The following is a 26,685-nucleotide window of genomic DNA, read 5'->3' as shown; positions in this document are numbered from 1 at the left end:
ATCATTTTGGTTCGGTTTGTTTTCTCGTGCACGGTTCGCGCAATCAACATCCGATTTGTTGTTCATTTGTGAGATTTTTCTTCACAATTCGGGAACATTTTCAGTAACAATAAAGTTCAGACAAGTAAGTGTCTCAATACAAAACGTTACAAACCCTTAAAACCAATAATTTTGCTAAGTCTTACGATATCTGGAGAGGGGATACAACCAGGACAGAACAGTTGGAACATGTCCAGGAGAGGTGAAAAGAACGCACCCCAAGTCTGTGCGCACTCTGTGAAATTTGTCGTGACGTAGGCAGTGTTGTGCTTCGAGCGACATTTACCGGTGACATCAGAATACTAACTTTCAAAATTATTTCAAACAATTGGGGCATGGGGATTTCCATGGTATTTATCGATATAAAACCTGCTTTTTCACTCCATTTGATAAAAACGTGATCTAAGTGTGTTACAGGTTTGTAGATTAACCAAATGATAATTTATTTTCGCTGGATGGAACTAGGGTGTGCGGCTTTAAACATTCTTACATTAATTCATTCACATTATTAGTTTTACAATGTAAACAATTTGTCATAAACCTATATTGTCAACTTTTGAAGCAATTTGAATCTCAATCTCAATCTCAATCTATCTCTCTCTCTCTCTCTCTCTCTCTCTCTCTCTCTCTCTCTCTCTCTCTCTCTCTGTACATATATAATATAATATAACGAAAAAAAAAGTGTTTTAAAGTACGGCTAAGTAAGTCGGTCTTTATGACGAAAATCGCTGTTGTACATCGTCTAAATTGCACATGATGGCACAGAAGAATGACTGATCACGGGATATCTTAAATAGTGAAGAAATGCCGATATTGGCCTTTTAAGGAACTGAATGGTTCATTTTAAAAAGAGACTCCTGAGTTTGCTGCCATTGTAAGATTTTTTTTTTACTCCTAAAATCCTTCTGACGACAAAAATTACGGATTAAAATATATTTTTTGTTTCAGTTGTCTGCGTGTTTCTGGTTTTCCTAACATTAGGACAACCAGTAACCAGACTGACATTAAAAATAAAATGTGTTTAATATTTAAATAAATGTACATGTATTTAAATCCATTCATATCACTAGGAAACAATAGAAGCAAACTTGGAACACTATGTTTAAGTTGGAGCTGTATTGACGTATACGTCATCTTCCGTTTCTTCTGCCCCGGTGTTCTTTGGAGTGTCGCTGAAGCTGATATTAGTGGTAACATCTTGGAGGTTACTATAGGTTCCTATATCAGTCTGCAAACCACTGTTGTTATCTGTAGCATCCTGAAGGTGATTATATGTTTCCTCGACACATCGTGAACCACTGGCTCTATCCACAGCATCTTTGAGCTGGTTATAAGTTCCCTCGCCAGTCCAGGGAACATTGCTTTTACCAGAAGTATCTTGAAAGTGGTTGTAATTTCCCTCTTCAGTCCAGGGAACACTGCTTTTACCAGAAGCATCTTGGAGGTGGTTGTAATTTCCCTCGCCAGTCCAGGGAACACTGCTTTTACCAGAAGCATCTTGAAGGTGGTTGTAATTTCCCTCTTCAGTCCAGGGAACACTGCTTTTACCAGAAGCATCTTGGAGGTGGTTGTAATTTCCCTCGCCAGTCCAGGGAACACTGCTTTTACCAGAAGCATCTTGAAGGTGGTTATAAGTTTCCTCTCCAGTCCAGGGAACACTGCTTTTACCAGAAGTATCTTGAAGGTGGTTATAAGTTTCCTCGCCAGTCCAGAGATCACTGCTTTTACCAGAAGTATCTTGAAGGTGATCATAGGTTTCCAAACCAGCACTGTTAATATTGGGAGATTTCACCACAGGGATTTCATATGGGTCGTCTTCACGACCAGAACTGTGGAGTTTCGAACCGCAGTCATGTCCTCGAGACTTTGCATCAAGCTGGTTGTGCGAGTTCACACCAGAACGAAACGGGTTGACGATTTTTATTTGTTGTGCGCCGTTCACACAGGTCTGACTGCCTCCAGGTGCCTGTTGATCGTTGGTTACCGGATCCGGTTGGCGAGGTCTGTTAACGGCGACATCATCTCCGGCAGCCGTGTAGTAAACACTGTTCTCAACTGGAGATCTTTCTAGGACGACGCCATTGCGGGTTGAGTTTCTCCTGTAATAGTTACGAATATGTTTATTAGAATTACCGATCATTTCACAGTGTGTTGCACTCATAAATACACTACAATGTATATATATACATATACACATAAATACACATTTATAGCCGTCCCATCCTCTTACAAAAATGATTTTAAAAATAATTTCAGTTTGATTTGACGTAAGAAGAAAAGTGTTTTTGAAAACCCCCACAAAAAAAAAACAAACTGTTATTATTATTTTTAAATTTTTTTGCAATTTAAAAAATAATAGGCTCAGAAATAAATTTCATAGTATGAAAAAAAGACGTTCGTTTGGAAATTGTTTTATACCACTCGTTATCATGCAATAATCTATATATAATACTATATACAAGAACAAGCTAAATAATAAATAGCTATAGTACTAAATGCACGGAAAAGTAGGAGAATGAATAGCTATTGTACTAAACACACAAATAATAAAATAAATAATCTATATTACTAGACACGGATAAGTTGGAATTATTAAACACACGTGAAAACATAGGTGTATGGGCTCCCATTTCTTTAGTGGGGGGGGGGGGGGGGGGGGGGGCCTGATTTGTGCCAGAATTAAAAAAAAATGCCCGAATGTGGATTACAACTTTTATTCATATTAGCATTACTAATATTGTGGTTAGAATAATCAAAATACATGGTGCAAAGTGTTCAGGCCAGCTCAGTTTTTCCCCACGAAATTGAGGTTTGTTTCCAGAACTAAAAAATAGCTGCCCCCCTATCTCGTACGCTTATGCGTGGCACGTGCAAGTACTAAAATGAAAGGTCCTGCCAACGTTCATATTTACCTTCTTTTGATAAGTACGACTGCTGTGATGATGTATGCCACAACAACAACCACGACAACGACACCAATACCAACAATCACTGGAACGTGTGCTAGTAAGGAAAAACAAACATAAATCTATATACATGTATAAATAACACCGAATACTGTATTTCATTGATGTTAAAGTTTGTTTTGTTTAACGACACCACTAGAGCACCTTGATGTATTAATCATCGGCTATTAGATGTCAAACATTTGATACTTTTGACAGATATTCTTATTTTTCAGTTGGTAGCAAGGCAGCTTTACTATACACCATCCCACGGACAGGATAGCACATACCACTGTCTTTGATATACCAGTCGTGGTGCACTGGCTGGAGCGAGAAATAGCCCAATGGGCCCACCGACGGGGATCGATCCTAGACAGACCGCGCTTTTCCACGGGGCTACGACCCGCCCCATTTATAATGCTATGCAAACATGAATATATTTTAGACAATGTTTTGGAAAAAAATGCTAAATGTTTGTAATTTCATGAAGTCTCGTGTTCAGTTAATTTGTAATGAACATATTTACCGATAAACGCATGTTAAAGCACTCAACACATTTTATTTACGGTTATATGGCGTCGAACATATGGTAAAGGACCACATAGATATTAAGAGAGGAAACCCGCTGTCACCACTTCATGGGCTACTCTTTTCGATTAGTAGCATGGGATCTTTTATATGCACCATCCCATAGACAGGATAGCACATACCATGGCGAGAAACAGCCCAGACCGACCGCGCACCAAGCGATTTATTTTATAGGGGCGGGACGTAGACCAATGGTAAAGAGTTCGCTTGATGCGCGGTCGGTTTAGGATCGATCCCCGTTGGTAGGCCCATTGGGCTATTTCTCGTCCCAGCTAATACACCACGACTGGTATATTAAAGGCCGTGGTATGTACTATCCTGTCTGTGAGGTGGTGCATATAAAACATCCCCTGCTACTAATGGGACACATGTAGCGGGTTTTCTCGACTATAATGTCCAAATTACCAAATGTTTGACATCCAATAGTGGTGTCGTTAAACAAATCAAAATTTAAACATGAAAAACATTGCTAACTTTTAACGCCCCCACCCGCACCCCCCGAAACAAACAACAACAACAACAAAAACACATACACAAAAAATCAAAACAAAAAACCCCTAGTCATTGTAAATAGAAAAACGTTTCTTTACAAAGAAATAAACACTTAATATACAGAAGTGACGGTAACAGCTGAAGAAGCGATGGTAAAACAATTGCACGCGCAGAACTACCTTTAATCTGCGTAATACATATCTATTACCCGTCTACGTACTGCACACCCATTACCAACCTACGTACTACATACCTATTAGCAGCCTACGTACTACATTCCTATCACCAGCCTACATACTGCATATATATTACCAGCCTACGTCCTACATACCTATTACCAGCCTACGTACTGCATATATATTACCAGCCTACGTCCTACATACCTATTACCAGCCTACGTACTACATACGTCCTTTTTGACGCAAACTGACTTCAGTCAATTCTGTCCAACTTACACGTTGGTTTATGTTTCTTTGGTTCCAAGTCGCCCTCTGTGAATGGTAAAACTGAAAGTCAATAAAACAACGACGATATTATAGTCTCCTACACGACAGGTTGATGTGATATGTTTTCGTTTTTAAATAAAACATATTTTTAATATGTTAGACTATCAACTGTTACGACGGAGTTGACGAACTCAACAGTTGCGTTGTAATCCCCCCCCCCCCCCCCCACACACACACACACAACACTTATGGCGGGTGCGCTCAGATTAACAACCAATCGGTCGTAGAGTTGTATACGACGAGATGTAAGAGAGTTCAGATTAGCAACAGGACAGTCATAGAAGTCGTGAGATTGGCCAACTCCGTCGTAACAGTTTGTGGCCTGAGCCTAGCTTTAGAATGTAACTGTTAATTTAATCTACGCGATTTGATAGTAATTTATAAAGATATATATATATATATATATATATATATATATATATATATATATATATATATATATAATGTACGCGTTTAAGCATTATTTATTATATAGAAAAACCCCACAAATGTTTTATTTAATGACGCACTCACCACATTTTAATTACTAGTACACAGGGATGTATGTCTTTTCCCCAGCTTTTTATCTGATTTCAGCTTTCTTTTATTTTAAAATGATTTTCACAAGTAGAGTAGATTTGATTTGAAATGGATAAAAATTACTTTTATTTATATACTCTTCAAAAAAAGAAACGCAAAAGGGTACAAATGGGTTATAACTCCGATTTTATGTTTCCAACCGGTTCATGCTTTGTGAATATAAGGTCATTGCATGTCCCAAAACACATTCCCACGGTTACATTCGATAAAACGCAGCTACTGTACAATAAAGTTCCAAAATGTGAATATTCGCAAAAACGCAGCCACGTGCAAACCATGTCACCACTGCACGTGCGTTGTCTGCACGTGCAACATGAACACCGACAGTATAAAAGTGCAGGGTGTTCGCTTGCCTGGCCTCTGTATCTGGCCGACAGTTGACAATCCAGGACATGCCACGTCTCAGTGAACCGCAGAGAAACAATGCCATCGGCCGACTAGACGCAGGCGAATCCAGAACGGCCGTTGCCAGGGCATTCCATGTGTCCCCAAGCACCATCTCCAGACTGTGGGACCGTTACCAGCAACATGGATCAACACGTGACCTCCCTAGATCCGGTCGACCACGGGTCACTACCCCCGGGCAGGACCGCTACATCCGGGTACGCCACCTTCGGGAACGATTGACTACTGCCACCTCCACAGCCGCAGCAATACCAGGTTTGCGCAGGATATCCGACCAGACCGTACGGAACCGCCTACGTGAGGTAGGAATTCGTGCCAGACGTCCAGTTCGAGGTGTCATCTTAACACCACAACACCGTCGACTCCGACTGCAGTGGTGCCAGATTCATCGACAATGGCCTCAACTGCGATGGAGACAGGTGTGGTTCAGTGACGAGTCCCGATTTCTGCTCCGACGTCATGATGGAAGATGTCGCGTGTATAGGCGTCGTGGTGAACGTTATGCGGCAAACTGCGTGCAGGAAGTGGACAGATTCGGCGGGGGTAGTGTCGTGGTGTGGGCAGCCATCTCACACACTGGCAGAACTGACCTGGTCCACGTGCAGGGCAACCTGAATGCACAGGGCTACATTGACCAGATCCTCCGGCCACACATCGTTCCAGTTATGGCCAACGCCAACGCAGTGTTCCAACATGACAACGCCAGGCCTCACACAGCACGTCTCACAACGGCTTTCCTACAGAACAACAACATTAATGTCCTTCCTTGGCCATCGATATCACCGGATTTGAACCCAATTGAGCATCTATGGGACGAGTTGGACCGACGCCTCCGACAGCGACAACCACAGCCCCAGACCCTGCCCGAGCTGGCAGCAGCCTTGCAGGCCGAGTGGGCCACCATCCCCCGGGACGTCATCCGTACTCTGGTTGCTTCAATGGGCAGGCGGTGCCAGGCAGTTGTCAACACACGCGGAGGCCACACCCGGTATTGACTCCAGATGACCTTGACCTTGGTGGTGTGTCCTATCACTTACTCACAATGGACTAGAGTGAATTGTGAATAATCCTGCAACATTTGGTAATTATCGGACTCACCATTCAATAATTAAATCAATTCTCCAAATGTTACGACAATGTGGTTTTGCGTTTCTTCTTTTGAAGAGTATATATTGTGTAAGAGTTTTTAGCTCTTTGGAGATCAGTTCAGCTTGTATTTTAAAAATGTTTATCACATCCCTGATTACAGTTATATGACGTCGAACATATGGTTGCAAAGATCATGGAGATAATTAAAGAGGAAACCCGCAGCTGCCACTCCATTGGCTACTCCTTTCGATTGGCAGCAATGGATATTTTACATGCAAAGGAATACCACAGCTTTTGTTGCACCAGTTATGGAACACAAACCGAAACGAGAAATAGCTCAATGGGCCCACCGACGGCGATCGATCCTAGACCGACGGCGATCGATCCTAGACCGACAGGGATCGATCCTAGACCGACGGCGATCGATCCTAGACAGACGGCGATCGATCCTAGACCGACGGGGATCGATCCTAGACCGACGGGGATCGATCCTAGACAGACGGCGATCGATCCTAGACAGACGGCGATCGATCCTAGACAGACCGCGCATCAGGTGATCGTTCTACCACTGGCCTACGTCAATTGCAATAAAGTGCATACCATACTGGAGGGGGGGGGGGGGGACTTAGCCCAGTGGTAAAGCGTTCGCTTGATGCACGGTCGGCCTGGGATCGATCCCTGTCGGTGGGCCCATTGGGCCATTTCTCGCTCCAGCCAGTGCACCACGACTGGCATGTCAATGGCCATGGTATGTGTTATCCTGTCTGTGGGATGGTGCATATAAAAGATCCCTTGCTGCTAATCGAAAAGAGTAGCCCATGAAGTGGCGACAGCGGGTTTTCTTTCTCAATAACTGTGTGGTCTTTAACCATATGTCCAACGCCATGTAACCGTAAATAAAATATGTTGAGTGCGTCGTTAAATAAAACATTTCCTTCCATACTGGAGAAAAAGACAATGGGCTGTGATGAAAGAAGACGGCGGGCCATAAAACTGTTGTTCAGTGGGGCGGGACGTAGCTCAGTGGTACAGCGCTCGCCTGATGGGTGATCGATCTAGGATCGATTTCCGTCGGTGGTCCCATTAGGCTATTTTTCGTTCCAGTCAGTGCTCCACAACTGGTATCACAAAGGCCGTGGTATGTACTATCCTGTCTGTGGAATGGTGCATATAAAAAAGATCCCTTGCTGCTAATCGAAAAGAGTAGCCCATGAAGTAGCGACAGCGGGTCTCCTCTTTCAATATATGTGTGGTTCTTAACCATATGTTCGACGCCATATAACTGTAAATAAAATGTGTTGAGTGTGTCGTCAAATACAACATTTCCTTCCTTCGTTCCTGTTGTTTCGGTATCACAAATAAGTGCAGACTGTGACCAGTTATATTCCGTTAACCCCGCCCCCTACACACACATACACACAATATATCGTAACTTACATGGAGTTGTTTGTTTCTCTGGAGTCAAGTTATCCGTTGTTGGGAAACCTTTAAACAAAGAAAGAAGAAATAATCAACAAATATCTATGTACTATTATTTATAATGGTGCTGTAAATTAAAGTGCAAAAAGACGAATACAGATTTTTTATTTGAAAAGAGTTAAGCGAGGCCGAGGCACAAACTACCAGCTGTCACGACGAAATTAACCAACTTTCTGCTCTCATGATTTCTACGACTATCCAGTTGCTAGTCTGAGCGTTCTTACAACTCGATTCTCGTCGTATAACCCATTAGTTGTTAATATGAGCACACCCGTCTAAGTCGGGAGTTGGATAACTTACAACGCAACTGTCGAGTTGGCCAACTTCGTCGTGACAGTTGATAGTTTGAGCCTAATATTAAAAGAACACCCACACCCACACACCAAAAACAACCCAACTATCCTTGGTCCACGTCTTATGAATCTCAACATGTTAGTTAATTAACGATGACTCAATATAATATAAGACTGTTTCGTATCTATCAGGGGCGGGACGTAAGATGTGCGATCGATCTAGGATCGATTCCCGTCGGTGGGCCCATTGGATTATTTCTCGTTCCAGCCAGTGCTCCACATCTGGTGTAACAAAGGCCGTGGTATGTACTATCCTGTCTGTGGGATGGTGCATATAAAATATCCCTTGCTGCTAATCGAAAAGAGTAGCCCATGAAGTGGTGACAGCGGGTTTCCTCTCTCAATATTTGTGTGGTCCTTATCTCATGTCTGACGTCATATAACCGTAAATAAACTGTGTAGTGTGCGTCGTTAAATAAAACATTTCCTTCCTTGTTATCTAACATATATAGATGGCTGCGGGACCTGGCTTAGTGAAGGTGAGGTGCCGTGAGTCGGAGGATCGATCGCTCTCGGTGGTCTCGGGGATTTGTTCTGTCCCAACCAAGGACAGGATGTAGCTCAGTCGGTAGAGCGCTCGTCTGAGATGCCGTGAGTCGGAGGATCGATCGCTCTCGGTGGTCTCGGGAATTTGTTCTGTCCCAACCAAGGACAGGGTGTAGCTTAGTCGGTAGAGCGCTCGTCTGAGATGCTTGTGTCGTAAAATCGAATCACCTCAGTGGTCCATTCTCTGGTAGAGTTTTCCCCGTTTCAACTAGTGCATCAGGACTGATGTATCAAATGTTGTGGTATGTGCTGTTCTGTCTGTGGGAAAGTGCATATAAGAGATCCCTTGCTGCTAATTGAAACATGCAGCGGGTTTCCTCAAAAACTAAGACATTCTCAAATGTTTGACATCCAATAGCCGATGATTAATAAATCAATGTTTTCTAGTGGTGTCGTTAAACAAATTTTAGTTTTTTTTAACCGTCCCAACCAGTGCAACAGAACAGGTACATTAAGGGCCGTAGTTTATAATATGTGCCTATTACTCTAAAGGCGCGTGCCCACAAATTTTGGCAGTGTGTGTGTGTGGGGGGGTGGGGGGGGGGGGGGGGGGGGGGGTAGACGAGCGTGTTACGATTATAGGGGTGGTGCTACATCGGAAAACGGATTCAAAAAAAGAAGAAGAAAATTTGCCTGAACAAGAAGAGGTTTCGACGGCTATTTGGAGTATACCCGGTAGTTATTTAGATATTTAGTCAATGGTTGGCCAGTAGGAATGACCTTTCGAATTGGAGAGGGGCATAATCTCTAGTAGAGGGGCGAACAGTATCTAGTGTATATGTGTGTGAGTAGGGGGAGGGGGGGTGGTGGTGGTGGGGGAGGGGGTGCACAAGCCAGATCTTTATCTTTATTCATATTAAGTATGACAAAAAAACAACCTCCATGCATTTACGAGTAGGGGGGGGGGGGGGGGGGGGGGGGGGGGGGGGAACCAGCTGCCGTCATATAAACTGACCCTGCTGATAAAGCAACAGTGTATCTTTTATAAACACTTTTCTATACACAAGACAGTACATACCACTTCCCTTGATGTGGGGCACTGGTTGGGACGGGGAAAACACAAATTCACCGAGGCCGATCGATCCTGAGACCCTAGGTGAGCGCTCTGCTACTGAGAAGAAGAAGTTTGTGTTTTGTTTAACGACACCACTAGAGCACATTGATTAATTAATCATCGGCTACTACCGAGAAGCATTCCCTAATGTGTTGCAGGTGTTATAGGTGCAGACCCTAGTCTCAACCAGTCAGAGTCGACACTAAGTTTAGTTAATCTACAAACCCGTAACACTCTTAGATAGTTTTAACCAGTCAGAGTTGACACTAAGTTTAGTTAATCTACAAACCCGTAACACTCTTAGATAGTCTCAACCAGTCAGAGTTGACACTAAGTTTAGTTAATCTACAAACCCGTAACACTCTTAGATAGTTTCATCCAGTCAGAGTTGACACTAAGTTTAGTTAATCTACAAACCTTTAACACTCTTAGATAGTCTCAACCAGTCAGAGTTGACACTAAGTTTAGTTAACCTACAAACCCGTAACACTCTTAGATAGTTTCATCCAGTCAGAGTTGACACTAAGTTTAGTTAATCTACAAACCTTTAACACTCTTAGATAGTTTCAACCAGTCAGAGTTGACACTAAGTTTAGTTAATCTACAAACCCGTAACACTCTTAGATAAACCAGTCTACTAAGTTTAAACCCGTAACACTCTTAGATAGTTTCATCCAGTCAGAGTTGACACTAAGTTTAGTTAACCTACAAACCCGTAACACTCTTAGATAGTTTCATCCAGTCAGAGTTGACACTAAGTTTAGTTAATCTACAAACCTTTAACACTCTTAGATAGTTTCAACCAGTCAGAGTTGACACTAAGTTTAGTTAATCTACAAACCTTTAACACTCTTAGATAGTTTCAACCAGTCAGAGTTGACACTAAGTTTAGTTAATCTACAAACCTGTAACACTCTTAGATAGTTTCAACCAGTCAGAGTTGACACTAAGTTTAGTTAACCTACAAACCTGTAACACTCTTAGATAGTTTCAACCAGTCAGAGTTGACACTAAGTTTAGTTAACCTACAAACCCGTAACACCAGTCAGAGTTGACACTAAGTTTAGTTAACCTACAAACCTGTAACACTCTTAGATAGTTTCAACCAGTCAGAGTTGACACTAAGTTTAGTTAACCTACAAACCCGTAACACTCTTAGACAGTTTCAACCAGTCAGAGGTGACACTAAGTTTAGTTAACCTACAAACCCGTAACACTCTTAGATAGTTTCAACCAGTCAGAGTTGACACTAAGTTTAGTTAACCTACAAACCCGTAACACTCTTAGATAGTTTCAACCAGTCAGAGTTGACACTAAGTTTAGTTAATCTACAAACCCGTAACACTCTTAGATAGTTTCAACCAGTCAGAGTTGACACTAAGTTTAGTTAACCTACAAACCCGTAACACTCTTAGATAGTTTCAACCAGTCAGAAATGACACTAAGTTTAGTTAACCTACAAACCTGTAACACTCTTAGATAAAGTTACAATAGAGTGTAAGAAGAGTCTGTGACGTTGAAACAGATCGTGTCCACAACAGTTACTTCTCAGAGGTACGAAAAGGAAGGAAGCAAAATGTTTCATTTTACGACGCACTCAACACATTTTAATTACGGATATATGGCGTCGGGCATATGGTTAAGGACCACACAGATATAGAGAGAGGAAACCCGCTGTCGGCACCTCATGGGCTACTCTTTTCGATTAACAGCAAGGGATCTTTTATATGCACCATCCCATAGACAGGATACCACATACCACGGCCTTTGATATACCAGTCGTGGTGCACTGGCTGGAGCGAGAAATAGCCCAATGGGGAAAACACGAAAAATGCATTCGTGGTATTAGGAAAACTGGATGATCGGAAACAAATCGGATGTTCCAAAATGGACAATGTAAACAATAACATCTAAGTAATATCTCATTTTAATTATCAAAAACGATTCTAATAGAGAAAAATACACCGGAGTGTGTAACAACTAGAGTGTGTCACGTCCATTACGTGTGGGGCGGGAGTTAGCGCAGTCAGTTGAGTGCTCGCTTGAGGTGTTTGTGTCGCTGGATCGAACCACCTCGGTGGATCCATTCAGCTGATTGGCTTTTTTTTCTCGTTTCAATCAGTGCACCACAGATGGACAAATGCTGTGGTATGGTTCTTTCCTGTCTGTGTGAAAGTGCGTATAAAAGATCCCTTGCTGCATTAGAAAAAAATGTAGCGGGTTTCCTCTGATGAATGCGAGTTAGAATTACCAAATATTTGGCATACAACAGCCGATCCCCATCGGTGGACTCATTGGGCTATATCTCGTTCCAGCCAGTGCACCACGACTGGTATATCAGAGGCCGTAGTATGTACTACCCTGTTTGTGAGATGGTGCATATAAAAAAATCCCTTGCTGCTAATCGAAAAGAGTAGCCCATGAAGTGGCGACAGCGGGTTTCCTCTCTAAATATATGTGTGGTCCTTAACCATATGTCTGACGCCATATAACCGTAAATAAAATGTGTTGAGTGCGTCGTTAAATAAAACATTTCCTTCCTTCCAATAGCCGATGATTAACAAATCAATGTGTTCTAGTGGTGTCGTTAAACAAAACAAATTTCTTCTTCTTCTAATAGTGAAAAATACACCGGAGAGTGTAAAAACTAGGGTCGGTTACATTTATTACCTGTCGAATGGTCGACTAATGTCGTAAGTTGTGTCGTGTGGGAGGTCTCGACAGATCGGCTGTTTCCGATGGTATTCGTCACGTGACTTGTACTGGGGTGTGTCAGTGATGTCCCAGTCGTTCCTGTCATTACAGTTGTCGACGACGTAAATGCTAGAAATCATATAATAAGACATTAAAATTGTAATATTATTAAAATTAAAAGTTTGTTTTGTTTAACGACACCACAAGAGCACATTGATTTATTAATCATCGGGTATTGGATGTCAAACATTTGGTAATTCTAACATACAGTCTGAAACCCGCTACATTTTTCCATTGGTAGTAACACAGCGTAAATTTTCTTAGTTTTGTTTTACCAGAAAGTAAATGAAGGAAGAGAAGTCTCAAGTTGGTGATGTAGTTTCTTGTATTGTACTTTCCAAACATGAAACGTGATTAATAAGTTAACAACATGGTGATACAGATAATACACAAGTCAGAGCTCTTGGGTGAATGGCACACAGGTCTCCCGATAGAGTTTAAATTGCTTATGTTACAAAACTGTCTCTCGGAAACTTCAAGGCGTGTGAACAGTATCTGTTCTCCCCGAGTCTGTCTTTCATGGGTAAATTATCCTTATTTATAAGATGCATACTAAACACGTATCTATGTAATATAAAGTTGGCAAGGTGTACTCGTTCAGACGCCTGCAATACCCGTGGCAACAATTAAATTGCATTGTATTATATTGCTCGTTACATATTTAATTAGTGCTTGACACTAATTGGTTTGATTGGCATGTCACTAAGTGGATACCATGTCAGACGTCAGATTATCAATTAACTAATTGTAAGTAATGCACTTGTAAAAATAAAGATATAATCCGTATTGTTATAAAGTTGAAGTTTAGCACTGTGACAGTTATCCACCATCCGAAGAAATGACACGTCCTCGTGTCTAGCGAATAAACGTGTTAAGGTAGTTTGTATACAGTGCTTGAAATAATTCTCCCGCGTCCGAAATCTGGTATCACAAATAAACTGTTTTATCTATTAGACAAGTCTTTCGCTTGTATCGTAATCTCGTTGAGTCAGTTGGTTAACATTGACGTCGTCTGAAGCAGTTGTAGTTGACAGGCTGTTTATCTCGAGTTCGAATCCAGGCACTGATGCTGATGGTGCTGTCGTCTGTATAAACGTATACATGGTTTTGGCTATGCGAATGTCAAGCTTACTTTCTAATATCAGTTTAGGTATCTCAAAATTATGAATTTATTGAAAATTAATACGTTTACTGTTTATATTATTTATTCCGAAAAACATTTAATAATCAAATGAGTCGTTATTTACCGGCGGTGATATTTTTCTCGTCTTGAATACTGTTGTTGATAAGTTGTATTACTCAATGTATTTAGTCTTTGAACTAGTTCATAATTTTCCCGTCTAAGATTTTCTAACTCAGTGTTTTGTTGAACAAGCTTATCGTAATAACTGGTTGATTGTTGATGTAAAGCATCAATGTCTGTTTGCATTTTATGACACACAATTTTGTTAAACTCTTCATTATTTGCATTACTGTTACGAGAATCTTTTAAGTCTTCTTTCAATTTATTTATTATACTTTGTAACAACGCTACATCTTTTTTAGACTCTTGGAGTTCTTTTGTATTTGTACAGGTTTGTTCTAGCTGTGTTTTTAGTGAACTGATTTTCTGAGATTGGTTCTGGATGGTTAGTTGTGCTTCTGTCAAATCGTTGGTTGTTTTGATAAAATTATTTCTGGCTTGATTTATTTCCCTACTGCACTTTTGTTTGGCCTTAAGAGCATCGAGTTCTTGTTTTAGTGGGTTATTTAAGCTGACAACGCTAGTGAAAGCCTTAGCACTTAAGTTAGAAAATGGTAGTTGCCTAGCACAACATTTTCGAAATTCGTACTGAGATTTTCTAATATTGTCCCTTTCTCTTTGTTTATCCGATTTGTGTTTAGGTTTAGAAATGTTGTTGACTTGGGTATCATGTTTGGAGTATTTAGGGAAGTTCCGTTGTGTAGAATTCCGTGTTAAGCATGACATTCACATTTCTTTTGCCAAATAACCACTTAGTCGTCCGGATTTTGTGTTTTCGTTGACAGGAATATTGATGCATTTCTGTTGGTCCAACAGCTCTGTAAGTTCTACTTCTGTCAAATATTGATTAGAAAAAGTTCTTTTTCGCTAAACTGTGCTCGTTCTATTATACTTGGTTCAGTTGTACTTGGCTGTACCTGGTTGCAGAGTCACGTAGATTGTGTTGTAGTCGCTTTGCTGTAGTCAGGTAGATTTTGATGACTCGCTTTTCTGTAGAATAAGGTAGATTTTGATGTACTCGCTTTTCTGTAGAATAAGGTAGATTTTGATGTACTCACTTGGCCGTAGAATAAGGTAGATTTTGATGTACTCACTTGGCCGTAGAATAAGGTAGATTTTGCCATCGGATCTCCACCACTTAACACAGCGTAAATTTTCTTAGTTTTGTTTCACAAGTTTTGTGAAGCGCTGGCTGGAACGAGAAATAGCCCAATTGGCCCACTGACGGGGATCGATCCTAGATTGACCAAACATCAGGCTATGTCATGCCTTTCGGTATAGAGGAATATAAAATAATTGATTTTTTTGTAGAATGCAAGAAATTGCACTTCAGGATATCTAGTTTTCAAACTTTTACGGGGGCGCATACCCCGAACCCCCTAGGAACGTTGCTTTGCGCTCTCAATCTCAATCAGCCCCTCCAAATCTTGTCAATGTCTACTTGCTTCTGTGCCTGACTTGTCAAATGTTATTGAATTCTATATGAAGTGTATGTCTATGAGCCGGAAACATTTTTGTTGTGTGGCAGGCTGGCTTTTGCCCGAAGTACCGTAAACGGAAATGCCCGAATGTGGATAACAACATTTATTCATATTATCATTACTACTAAACGGCTATTTAGAGTTGCAAATTAATATCTATGCATTTTTACATGAATTACAACTAATTGTGAGGGTAGAATGATGGAAATACACGGTAAAAAGGTCACAGGTTAACACATTTTGCCCGAATATCTGTATCATGTTTGCTTAAATTTGAGGTTTTGATCCAACACTATGGGGCAGTTTCTCGCTCCAGCCATTTCACCACAATTGGTACATCAAAGGCGGTGGTATGTGCTATCCTGTCTATGGGATGATGCTTATAAAAGATCCCTTGTTGCTAATTAAAAATAGTATCTCATGAGGTGGCGACAGCGGGTTTCCTCCCTTAATATCTGTATGGTCCTTAACTATGTGTCCGACGCCATATAACCGTAAATAAAATGTGTTGAGTGCGTGGTTAAATAAACCATTTCCTTCCTTCTTTCAACATAATCTTTTTCTTTGCTTACCAATACTAGCTTTGCAAATATACCGTTCCTTCAATCCACGATTTAGAATTGATGCCACATTTCTCCATTTGCCATGATAGGCAGACACGACCACGTAGATGCCAGCAGAAGACGGTTCTCTGTATGCCCAGTCTTTGTAGTTCATGTACGCGCCTGTGATAAAATAAAATAAAACAAAATAAAAAAGAGGAAGTTTGTTTTGTTTAACAACACCACTAGAGCACATTGGTTTATTAATCATCGGCTATTAGATGTCAAACGTTCAGTAATTGCGACATATAGTCTTAGAGAGGAAACCCGCTACATTTGTTTCCATTAGTAGCAAATGATCTTTTATCCCTCAGACAGGATATCACATACCACGGCCTTTGATATACCAGTCGTGGTGCACTGGCTGGAACGAGAAATAGCCCAATGGGCCCACCGACGAGGATCGATCCTAAACCGACAGCGCATCAAGCGAACGCTTTACCACTGGGCTACGTCCCGCCCCTACAAAATAAATAAATAAATAAATAAATAAATAAATTATAAATAAATAAATAAATAAAATACAAAGGAGTGGAATTATTTCTTTCTTTCCTACCCCTTACTTGTTTTTGACTAGGTACTGCCACGGTACCTGAGCCTAAAATAAATATAGGTATGAAGAAATCTTTGGAGTTGAGTATGTACCAAGTTAAAATATAAGTTTCCATTAGTACTAAGAATAAGTTAAAATTTATCGTTTTGCATGGATGTGTTAGTAACTAGATATACATTTCATTTCATTTCAACTTATTTTCGTGCTTATATTCATTTAAGGTTAAAGCACGCTGTCCTTGGCACACACCTCAGCTATCTGGGCTGTCTGTCTAGGATTGTTAGTGGTTAGTGAGAGAAAAGATGGTGTAATAGTCTTACACCTACACATTGAATCGTTACAACTCGCTCTGAATGTGAGCCGGTATCGGGCTGCGAACCCAGTACCTACCAGCCTTATGTCCGATGGCTTAACCACGACACCGCCGAGGCCGATTAGATATACAGAGTTAGCTTCTGGCTCAAGTGTCCTCAGCCCTATTATCTCAGCCTTATTATCTCAGCACTATTATCTCAGCCCTATTATCTCAGACTTATTATCTCAGCTCTATTATCTCAGCCCTATTATTTCAGCCCTATTATCTCAGCCCTATTATCTCAGCCCTATTATCTCAGCTCTATTATCTCAGCCCTATTATTTCAGCCCTATTATCTCAGCCCTATTATCTCAGCCTTATTATCTCAGCCCTATTACCTCAGCTCTATTATCTCAGCCCTATTATCTCAGCCTTATTATCTCAGCCCTATTATCTCAGCCTTATTATCTCAGCCCTATTATCTCAGCTCTATTATCTCAGCCCTATTATCTCAGCCTTATTATCTCAGCCCTATTATCTCAGCTCTATTATCTCAGCCCTATTATCTCAGCCTTATTATCTCAGCCTTATTATCTCAGCCCTATTATTTCAGACTTATTATCTCAGCCCTATTATCTCAGCCTTATTATCTCAGCCCTATTATCTCAGCCTTATTATCTCAGCCCTATTATCTTTACGTTATCAGTGCTTCACGACTGGCATTTCACTGGTATGGAGGGGCGGGACGTAGCCCAGTGGAAAAGCGCTCGCCTGATGCGTAGTCGGTCTGGGATCGATACCCGTCGGTGGGCCTATTGGTCTATGTATCGTTACAGCCAGTGCACCAGGACTGGTATATCAAAAGACGTGGTATGTGCTATTCTGTCTCTGGGATGGTGCATATAAAAGATCCATTGCTACTATTAGAAAAATGTAGCGGGTTTCCTCTCTAAGACTATATGTCAAAATGACCAAATGTTTGACATTCAATAGCCGATGATTAATAAATCAATGTAATCTAGTAGTATCGTTAAACAAAACAAACTTTAACTTCACGGAAAATAGAATATCAAATTCCAGAGGCGAGTTCAGGAAAACGAACACTCGCGATCGCTCGTTATGTTTTAAGAAGATGTTCAACAAACCTGAAATACATTTAACTTGTCATACAGACAAAACGGGTACGGGTTTGATTTAATGAAACAATGTCTAATGTCCTTCACACAGCCCCAGATCCTAATCTTTTGATATGGGAATACCCTTGTTTTGACAGCAGAAAGAAACTGCATATAAAACAAGCAGAGGCGTGTTTGAAACTGAAATAATTAAGTTACTCATATTTTAGACGAAGGAGTATGTATGAAATTTGTTGGGGTTTGTGTTTATTTTCATGGGTATATAAAGAAATGTAATACTGAATAGGAATTAAATGTAATATTAGAAAAATAAAACCCGTAGGCTTTAAATAATTGAATGCTGAACACTATTGCTTTTGTCTGTAGTTCGTGGTTTAAGAATAAATGACATTTGACAATGCAATCTTCAAAGGCGAGAGGTAGAGCCAGAGAGAGAGAGAGAGAGAGAGAGAGAGAGAGAGAGAGAGAGAGAGAGAGAGAGAGAGAGAGAGAGAGAGAGAGAGAGAGAGAGAGAGAGAGACATGCAACAACGCGTATATAAAGCTATATATAAAGTTACTTGGTTTTGTTTAACGACACCAAATTAATTAATGTATTAATCATCGGTTATTGGATGTAAAACATTTGGTAATTTTTACATCATAGTTTCAGAGAGGAAACCCGATACATTATTCCATTAGTAGCTTGGGATCTTTTATATGAACCATCCCACAGACAGGATAGCACATGTCAAGATCTTTGCTGTACCAGTCGTTATGCACTGACTGGGACGGGATTTAGAGAATAACTAACGAGCTTTGGTGAATTACGGATTATCTGTCCCGAGTGAATTAATGTTGTAAACCCGAGCCTCTGGCGAGGGACAGATAATCCGTAATTCCTCGCAGTGAGTTGGTTATTCTCTTTATTACCCATTGTCAATCTTTAACGATTTTAAAATTATATTTACGTTCCCGTTGCTGTAACAAATTTACCAGCCATAACAGTATATTCATCGCCCCCCCCCCCCCCCCCCCCCCCCCGTGAATGTTCGTAACGTAACAAAAGAGATGTATTGTTTGTAGTAATAGTTTGACAGATGAATGAAAGCATGAATGAACAAAAAGTAGTCCCGGCAGTATGTAATTGCCAATCAAATCTTGTCTTTACAAAGCCAGCCAATCAGTGACTGTACAAGCAATCTGCACACTGTGCACAGATCGAACAAATATTACCCCGTATATTTGAGCCCATATGGGTAATAAATATTGACAAATAAAGTTTAGAAATTATCTGTTTATCTCTATATATCCAAGTTTCCATATAGTGTCTTCAGTCATCTCTAATCTTTAATTTATCACCACTTTTATTCATATCATTAATGATTCTTTATTAGCAATTTTTTTTATTGCCATATATATGAAATAATAATTTATGCAAAACACAAATTATAAAGCAAACCTGAGTTCCATACAAATTGTGATCCGTCCCAAGACATTCCAATCCATGCGTCATGTCCGGCTATTCCCGTGTGTTCTCTGTACTGATTAATAAAATCTGTTGTTTGTTGGTTCAAGATGTCTGCAAGTCGGCCGCCATTTTTATAACACTCATCCTTGGCGTTCGGCCATGACAGTTTATTTTCAGAAAACATGTAACAGAATCCTTTAAATACGGCAGTATGTCGGTTAGTGTTTCCGCCCGTCCAGGTGCATTTTGGGTACTCTGAAAACATATTGCATTTGAATTAAAAACCTAAAAACCTATCATATATATTATGATTATTTCTGGACGGTTAACACTATCATCTTTGATAATTTTTGTTATTTCACTTTCAGATATTTGTACATTCGTAAAATGGAATATTAATTTTATAAACTGTTGTATATCTGACATCACACCAATAAACGTTTACAAACAAAAGCCTGCAAACAAAGGAATAAAAACCGATTTATTCAGTTCCAACTAAAGGTAAAACATATAGTATACATTAAACGAAGTATAACAGTGTTATTGTTGTTGTGCGTGTGTGGTTCGCTCTCTCTCTCTCTCCAGTGTGTGTGTATGTGTGTGTGTGTGTGTGTGTCTCTCTATGTGTGTGGTTGTATGTGTGTGTGTGTGTCTCTCTCTCTCTCTCTCTCTCTCTCTCTCTCTCTCTCTCTCTCTCTCTCTCTCTCTCTCTCTCTCTCTCTCTCTCTCTCTCTCTCTCTCTCTCTCTCTCTCTCTCTCTCTCTCTCTCTCTGTCTGTGTGTGTGTGTGTGTGTTTTTATGTGGGTGGTTATTACTTGGAATTGCGTAATGATAAATCACCAATAGACGGCAAAGATCATAAACAAGAATATAATATGCACATTATAAATAAAGTAATAGGAACGGTTAATTTAGCACATAAAACTTTATCGTAGATGATGATGATAATCATGATGATGAATGTTATGTTGGCCTGCTTATATCAAATTACGGTTCATACACGATCTCCTGGGCAATCAAGCCAACTGTTTGGAATGTCTGTCCAGGAATATAAACAATACAACACCGTGTTTCTATTTCATCAACATACCCCCCATCCACCCCCCCCCCAACAACAACAACAACAACAACTACAACAACTACTACTACTACTACTACTACTACTACTACTACCTCTGGTTATTTCCTTAACTGGATATAAGTACGTTAACCCAGACGATTGCTTGTAACTAAGCTCGACATTCAACATCACTGAATGTCTGGCTAGAACACGTAACTTTTTAACATGCTTTGTGTTCCTGATTACTCGAGGTTAGGTCAAAATAGAAAATCCACCATAACGCTAAGAAATATTCCAGGGGAGTTTTGTTTTTCCTTTTATTAAATCAAACCTGTATGCAGCATATAACATAACAGTATATGAAATGTTCTTTCAAAGATAAAATTACGTCAGCAATATGTGTTTCTTGTGTTTGTTATTTGCGACCTGAAAACACATCACGCTCGCACGATGCGGTCAAATGAGTTGGCAGCAATTTGACAGAGAAGTTAACACCACAAGTACTGTAATTGGTGATAGAATTTGAGTGTGTTGGTTCTAAAAAATAAAATAAAAATCTGGGCTAAAATGTATGCAATTTTATTTCATCTATTACCACTGTGTTAAGTAGCCTTGTACTTGAAACATGTATGGTGTACCTGCAAACAAAAATAACGAACTCAAATGCTGTGCAGAACGATGGTAGTCATAGGCGCTACCCGTTATCTCTGAAATGAGCAGCTTCACCCCCAATTTTTTTTCTGATTCACTTTAATGGTGAGAGATGGTAGTATTCATATATGTGGTGTTTATGTTGTTACTATTGTTGTCTGTGGGATTTGATTTGGTAGTATACACCATTTGCAGCTTCTGTTTGTATCGGGCTAGCAATGTCATTGCACGCGTCTGCTCTTCGAATGGTGTTGATCCGATATCAGTTCCGGACCATTCTCTTTTACCATGGATGCAGAATACATAGCATAGCGTAGGAATAGTATTATCAGATACGGTTAACACAAATATCAGTTGTCAATATCAGAAGTTTTCTTTGCAAGATATCCCAGAAAGTTTCACCACCGATGACAATATACAGCTTTCACTGTCCTCGCTCATTGGTGAGTTACAATCGAGTTGCTTAACAGAACAAACTGGCAGTAGTTGTTACAATGACTTCTGTAACATAGTTAAAACAGAAATGATTAACAAGCTACCGATTATCTTGGTTAGTGTTCGTATCGATAACTGTAATAAACGTTTTGGGGTTGTTTGTTTTCAAAAACCTTGGTTGAACGAAAATCTATGGAATGAAATGTGTGATGTGAATTAAAACGGATCAGATCAGTTCTCTTACAAAACCAATAATTACCAGGTGTTTTATTTTTGTTTTTCTTCTTTGTTTTTTTTTTTTTTTTTTTTTTTTTTTGGGGGGGGGGGGGGTTGGGTTTGTCGTTTTTGTTTTGTTTTTGTTGTTGTTGTTTTGTTTTGTTTTGTTTTTTGTTTTGTTTTTTTGTTGTGTTTTTATGTTGGGGGGGGGGGGGGTTATGAAAATAATTTGGTCACAGCGTGAAATTCCTAAGGTTGAACAATCTAGTTCTATTTGTTTAACTAATGGGACAAACGGGAATAAGTTGTGAACGTACTTCTAGTATACCAAAGGAAGTTATTCTGAATGGCCGTTCTATCTCGAGTGATACGTCTATAGTTCTTGAAACATGGGGAGAGAAGACTTCGAAAGTCTCCTAAACAATAACAAAATCACTAGTTCAAACGATGGCACAAGTGATAACACCGCACATTCTTTTAATCACATGATTTCGTATGCTAAGTTGACGATTTAAAGTTGACGCAAGATGTGACGAATTAGTTGAAGGTTTGCGGAATTATATTTTATGTGGTTTTCTTCTAAAAACAAGTTAATATGTGTTTCCAATCAGGAATGATTCTGGTTTCTTGAAAAAAGAGGCATAATTCAACCAATAATAACGTCGAATATGGAGGACCGACGGGACCTACTTTCGTATAGAGGCATTACTATATCCTCAAGTGTTTACAAACGGTAGTGCAGTACCGTATATTCTATGCAAGGTTAACTACTTGGGAAGATGGAATTGGACTTATTGCTGAAGAACAGAATGTGTTTTTTTTTGCAATATATCACGTATCTACATGCACTAACGTAGACGAAATAAGGAAAAACTAAGAAGTTTGTTTTGTTTAACGACACCATTAGAGCACATTGATTTATTAATTATCGGTTGTTGGGTGCCAAACACATGGCCATTTGGACTCAATCATAGATAGGTAACCCGGTACAATGTGTCTAATGCAGCAAGGGATCTTTTATATGAACTTTCCGACAGACACAATAGCATATACCACGGTCTTTGATATACTAGTCGTGGTGCACTGGCTGGAACGAGAAATAGCCTACTGTCTACGGTCACCGTTTTTGTTGATTTCGGAAGAAAACAAACCCAAACATTTGATCATATTGATCATATTGATCGACCACTTCTTTGGTGAGAACTACAGGATATATATACTCGTGGAAAAAAGTTTCTGTGCACCAAATAATTACATATAGAATGGATACAATAGAGCTATTCATGCTTTTTGATCACAAGTTGCATTACTAGCAGTCTTGGTCGCGTCTTCCTGTTTGACGTTATGTTTCTTGTCATTGTTTTGTTTGTATTTGATCTCTGTCACGGTGATGCCACGCCTCCAATAAAATGAACTTTTTAGAACGATGTGTCAGATTGAGGTTAGAATGACACAAACGTTGTTGCTAGTCATTGTCTTGTCCATTGGCACTACGCAGTGACTGCAGAAATGTTCTCGAGAGTTTAGAGGACAGAGAAAAATCGCAAACTTAGAACCTATAAACATTTTAAAAGTGAATATTTTGCTAAACTCTTGCAAGGATACCGGCCTCGGTGGCGTCGTGGTTAGTCCATCGGTATACAGGCTGGTACGTACTGGGATCGGATCCCAGTTGAGGCATGGGATTTTTAATCCAGATACTGACTCCAAACCCTGAGTGGGTGCTCCGCAAGACTCAACAGGTAGGTGTAAACCACTTGCACCGAACAGTGATCCATAACTGGTTCAACAAAGGCCATGGTTTGTGCAATCCTGCCTGTGGGAAGCGCAAATAAAATAATCCTTGCTGTCTCCTTATATATTTATTCTGTGTGCTGAAGTACTTGCAATTATAATAAGAAACTCTAGCAATATTAAGGGAATCAGTATTGATGGCGAAGAATATTTAATTTCGCAATATGCAGATGACACAAGTTTCATTCTTGATGGTTCTCCCGAGTCTCTGTACAATACATTGAAGGTTTTAGATTATTATGCATATATATCAGGCCTAAAAATTAATTTTTTCTAAATCAAAAGCTATATGGATCGGAAAGAAAACGTTTTTCTAAGGATGTGTTCCATCGTACGCGGTGGAAGTTAGAATGGGGCTCAACACAATTTAATTTGCTCGGTATCAACTTCGCAGTTAACATGGAACAAATAATTGCACTGAACTATGATTCTAAAATAATAGAAATGCAAAAATTAATGAATTTATGGTCTGTTAGAAGATTAACAGTTTTAGGAAGAATAACAGTACTGAAAACTTTAATAATGCCAAAGCTAACCCATCTGTTAATAGCGCTACCAAATCCAAATGACAAATTGATAAAAAATGTAAATACATTATTTTTTTAATTTATCTGGCAGAGCAATACTGAAAAACTGAAACTGAATCTAATAATACAAAATTACAAAACAGGTGGTATTAAAATGATAAACATATCAAATTTTATAACAGCCTTAAAATGCACGTGGATTCGAAGAATGTTTTTAAATAACTCAAAGTGGATAACTTTGTTTAAATCGGTTACAAACATATCTTTAAAATACTTGATTATACAAGGCGATTATTTCCTAATGCGAAATATTGAACACGTCCGAAATACGTTTTGGAGAGATACACAAATATCAAAAACCACAAAATGTTGAGGATATTTTAAGCATTAATATTTGGTATAATAGCAAAATATGTATAGGTAACAAACCATTTATATACAAAATTTATATAGATAACGGTATTATATTTATAAATGATTTATTAAATGAACAAGGTGATTTTTATACATACGAACAGTTTGCAACAAAATATCATATAAATACAAACTTCCTAGAATATGCTTCACTTACAAGTGCTATTAAATCATTTATAAACAAGCTTGGAACAATAAGGGATGACACGTTCACAATTATAAAAAATCCGGTTTTTCCGTTTAAACTAAAATGTTTATTAAAAGACAAAAAAGGTTGTAAAGATATTTATGATTTGATAACTTCACAAACTATAACCCCCAAAGCACAATTAAAATATGCGAACGAAGGATTTATGTACGATACCAGGCAATGGGAAAGTATTATGCTATTCCTTTTCGATGTGTAAAAGATTCAACCTTATCATGGTTTCAATACAGAATACTGCATAGAATCTTAACTACAAATACATTTTTACACATGATACATTATGTTGATTCAAATGCTTGTGACTTCTGTCAAAATTCTCCAGAAATGATACCACATCTATTTTTTGACTGCAATAAGGTTAACCACATTTGGGGAGCTACAAAACATTGGATACAGACTGAAACTGGAATTGATATTTGTTTTAACCGAGATATTGTTATGTTTGGTATGGTTAATAATGAACACAGCAACTTTGTAAATTGGTTAATTATCAATATTAAATATTATATTTATAGTATGAAAATACAGAAAAAAGTATTAAATATAAATGGAGTTAAAAATATATTGCGAAACAAATTTGAAATCGAAAGGTTTATTTCATACAAAAATTGTGAACATGAAATTTTCAATAACCAATGGACACAGTGGCTTAATCTTTTTAACTGAAACTTCTTATAAATAGCTTGTTTCGAATTACAGGTCTTTTCGTTTGTAATTGCAGGTTTTTTCGTTTCGAAATATAAGTCTCTTTTCGTAGCATATATTTTAAGTCCCCCCCCCCCCCCCCCGCATTATTTATTTATTTATTTATTTATTTATTTATTTATTTATCTATCTATTCATTCATTAATTTCTTTCTATTCTATTGTATTTTCTTTCTTTCCTTCTACTTTTCTCAACTCTTTCCAAGATATGAATCATAGCATCTTGGCTTTCTTTGCCAATCCCCAACCATATGGGAACACTAGAAATATATTTATATGTTAAATTACTATAATATTATGCATTTTCACTTATATAGCAACTCTATTGTAAGGCCATGAAATCAAGGCTCCCCAACCTTGACATGGTCAAACTTGGCTGGGGATAATAAATGATTAAAAAAAAAAAAAAAATAATAATAATTATACTTCGAATATAAAGGTTTTTTTTATATATGGCAAGCATTTCATTTTTGGCATTCATTTTCTAGTACAGAGGAATTTTATCACTGCATGAATCCAAGATTCCAAAAAGGTTGCAAAAACAAAGAAGTGACCACGTTATATGTTTAATATCACCTAAAACAATACTTTTGAAAGCAGCTGCCAAGACAGTGTGTTAAGGGTAAGCTAATCCTCTCCACCCCCCCGTTTCCAAAAATAACCCCACACAATCTACATGTAAAGTTGCATGTCCTGGATTAAGTAGTTTACAATGCTAGTCTTGCTGTCATAAATGGGCATATACACGCACGCAACCAATGTTTATATGAGGTGTGGATGTAAAAAGAGGAAATGTTTCATTTAACGACACACTCAACACATTTTATTTACGGTTATATGGCGTCGGACATATGGTTAAGGACCACACAGATATTGAGAGAGAAACCCCGCTGTCGCCACTTCATGGGCTACTCTTTCCGATTAACAGCAAGGGATCTTTTATATGCACCATCCCATAGACAGGATAGTACATACCACAACCTTTGTTACACCATTTGTGGAGCACTGTCTGGAACGAGAAATAGCAAATGGACCCACCGACGGGGATCAATCCTAGATCGATCGCGCATCAGGCGAACGCTGTACCA

At 39.1% G+C, this 26,685-nt stretch overlaps 1 protein-coding gene across 1 annotated transcript; it reads right to left on the bottom strand.

The window, feature by feature from the left end:
• Positions 1 to 422: 422 nt before the first annotated feature.
• Positions 423 to 19,707, bottom strand: LOC121390516. Its single transcript, XM_041522346.1, has 7 exons — positions 19,580 to 19,707; positions 16,126 to 16,278; positions 12,746 to 12,898; positions 8,081 to 8,128; positions 4,520 to 4,570; positions 2,952 to 3,042; positions 423 to 2,138 (listed from the first exon to the last, which is right to left on the bottom strand). Exons 1-7 carry the CDS (start codon positions 19,614 to 19,616, stop codon positions 1,142 to 1,144), a joined length of 1,530 nt encoding a protein of 509 aa, XP_041378280.1. The 5' UTR covers positions 19,617 to 19,707; the 3' UTR covers positions 423 to 1,141.
• Positions 19,708 to 26,685: the final 6,978 nt, after the last annotated feature.

Source organism: Gigantopelta aegis, chromosome 15 (genome assembly GCF_016097555.1).
Source record: "Gigantopelta aegis isolate Gae_Host chromosome 15, Gae_host_genome, whole genome shotgun sequence".
Taxonomy (NCBI): domain Eukaryota; kingdom Metazoa; phylum Mollusca; class Gastropoda; order Neomphalida; family Peltospiridae; genus Gigantopelta; species Gigantopelta aegis.
This window is presented reverse-complemented; position numbering and strand designations above follow the sequence as displayed.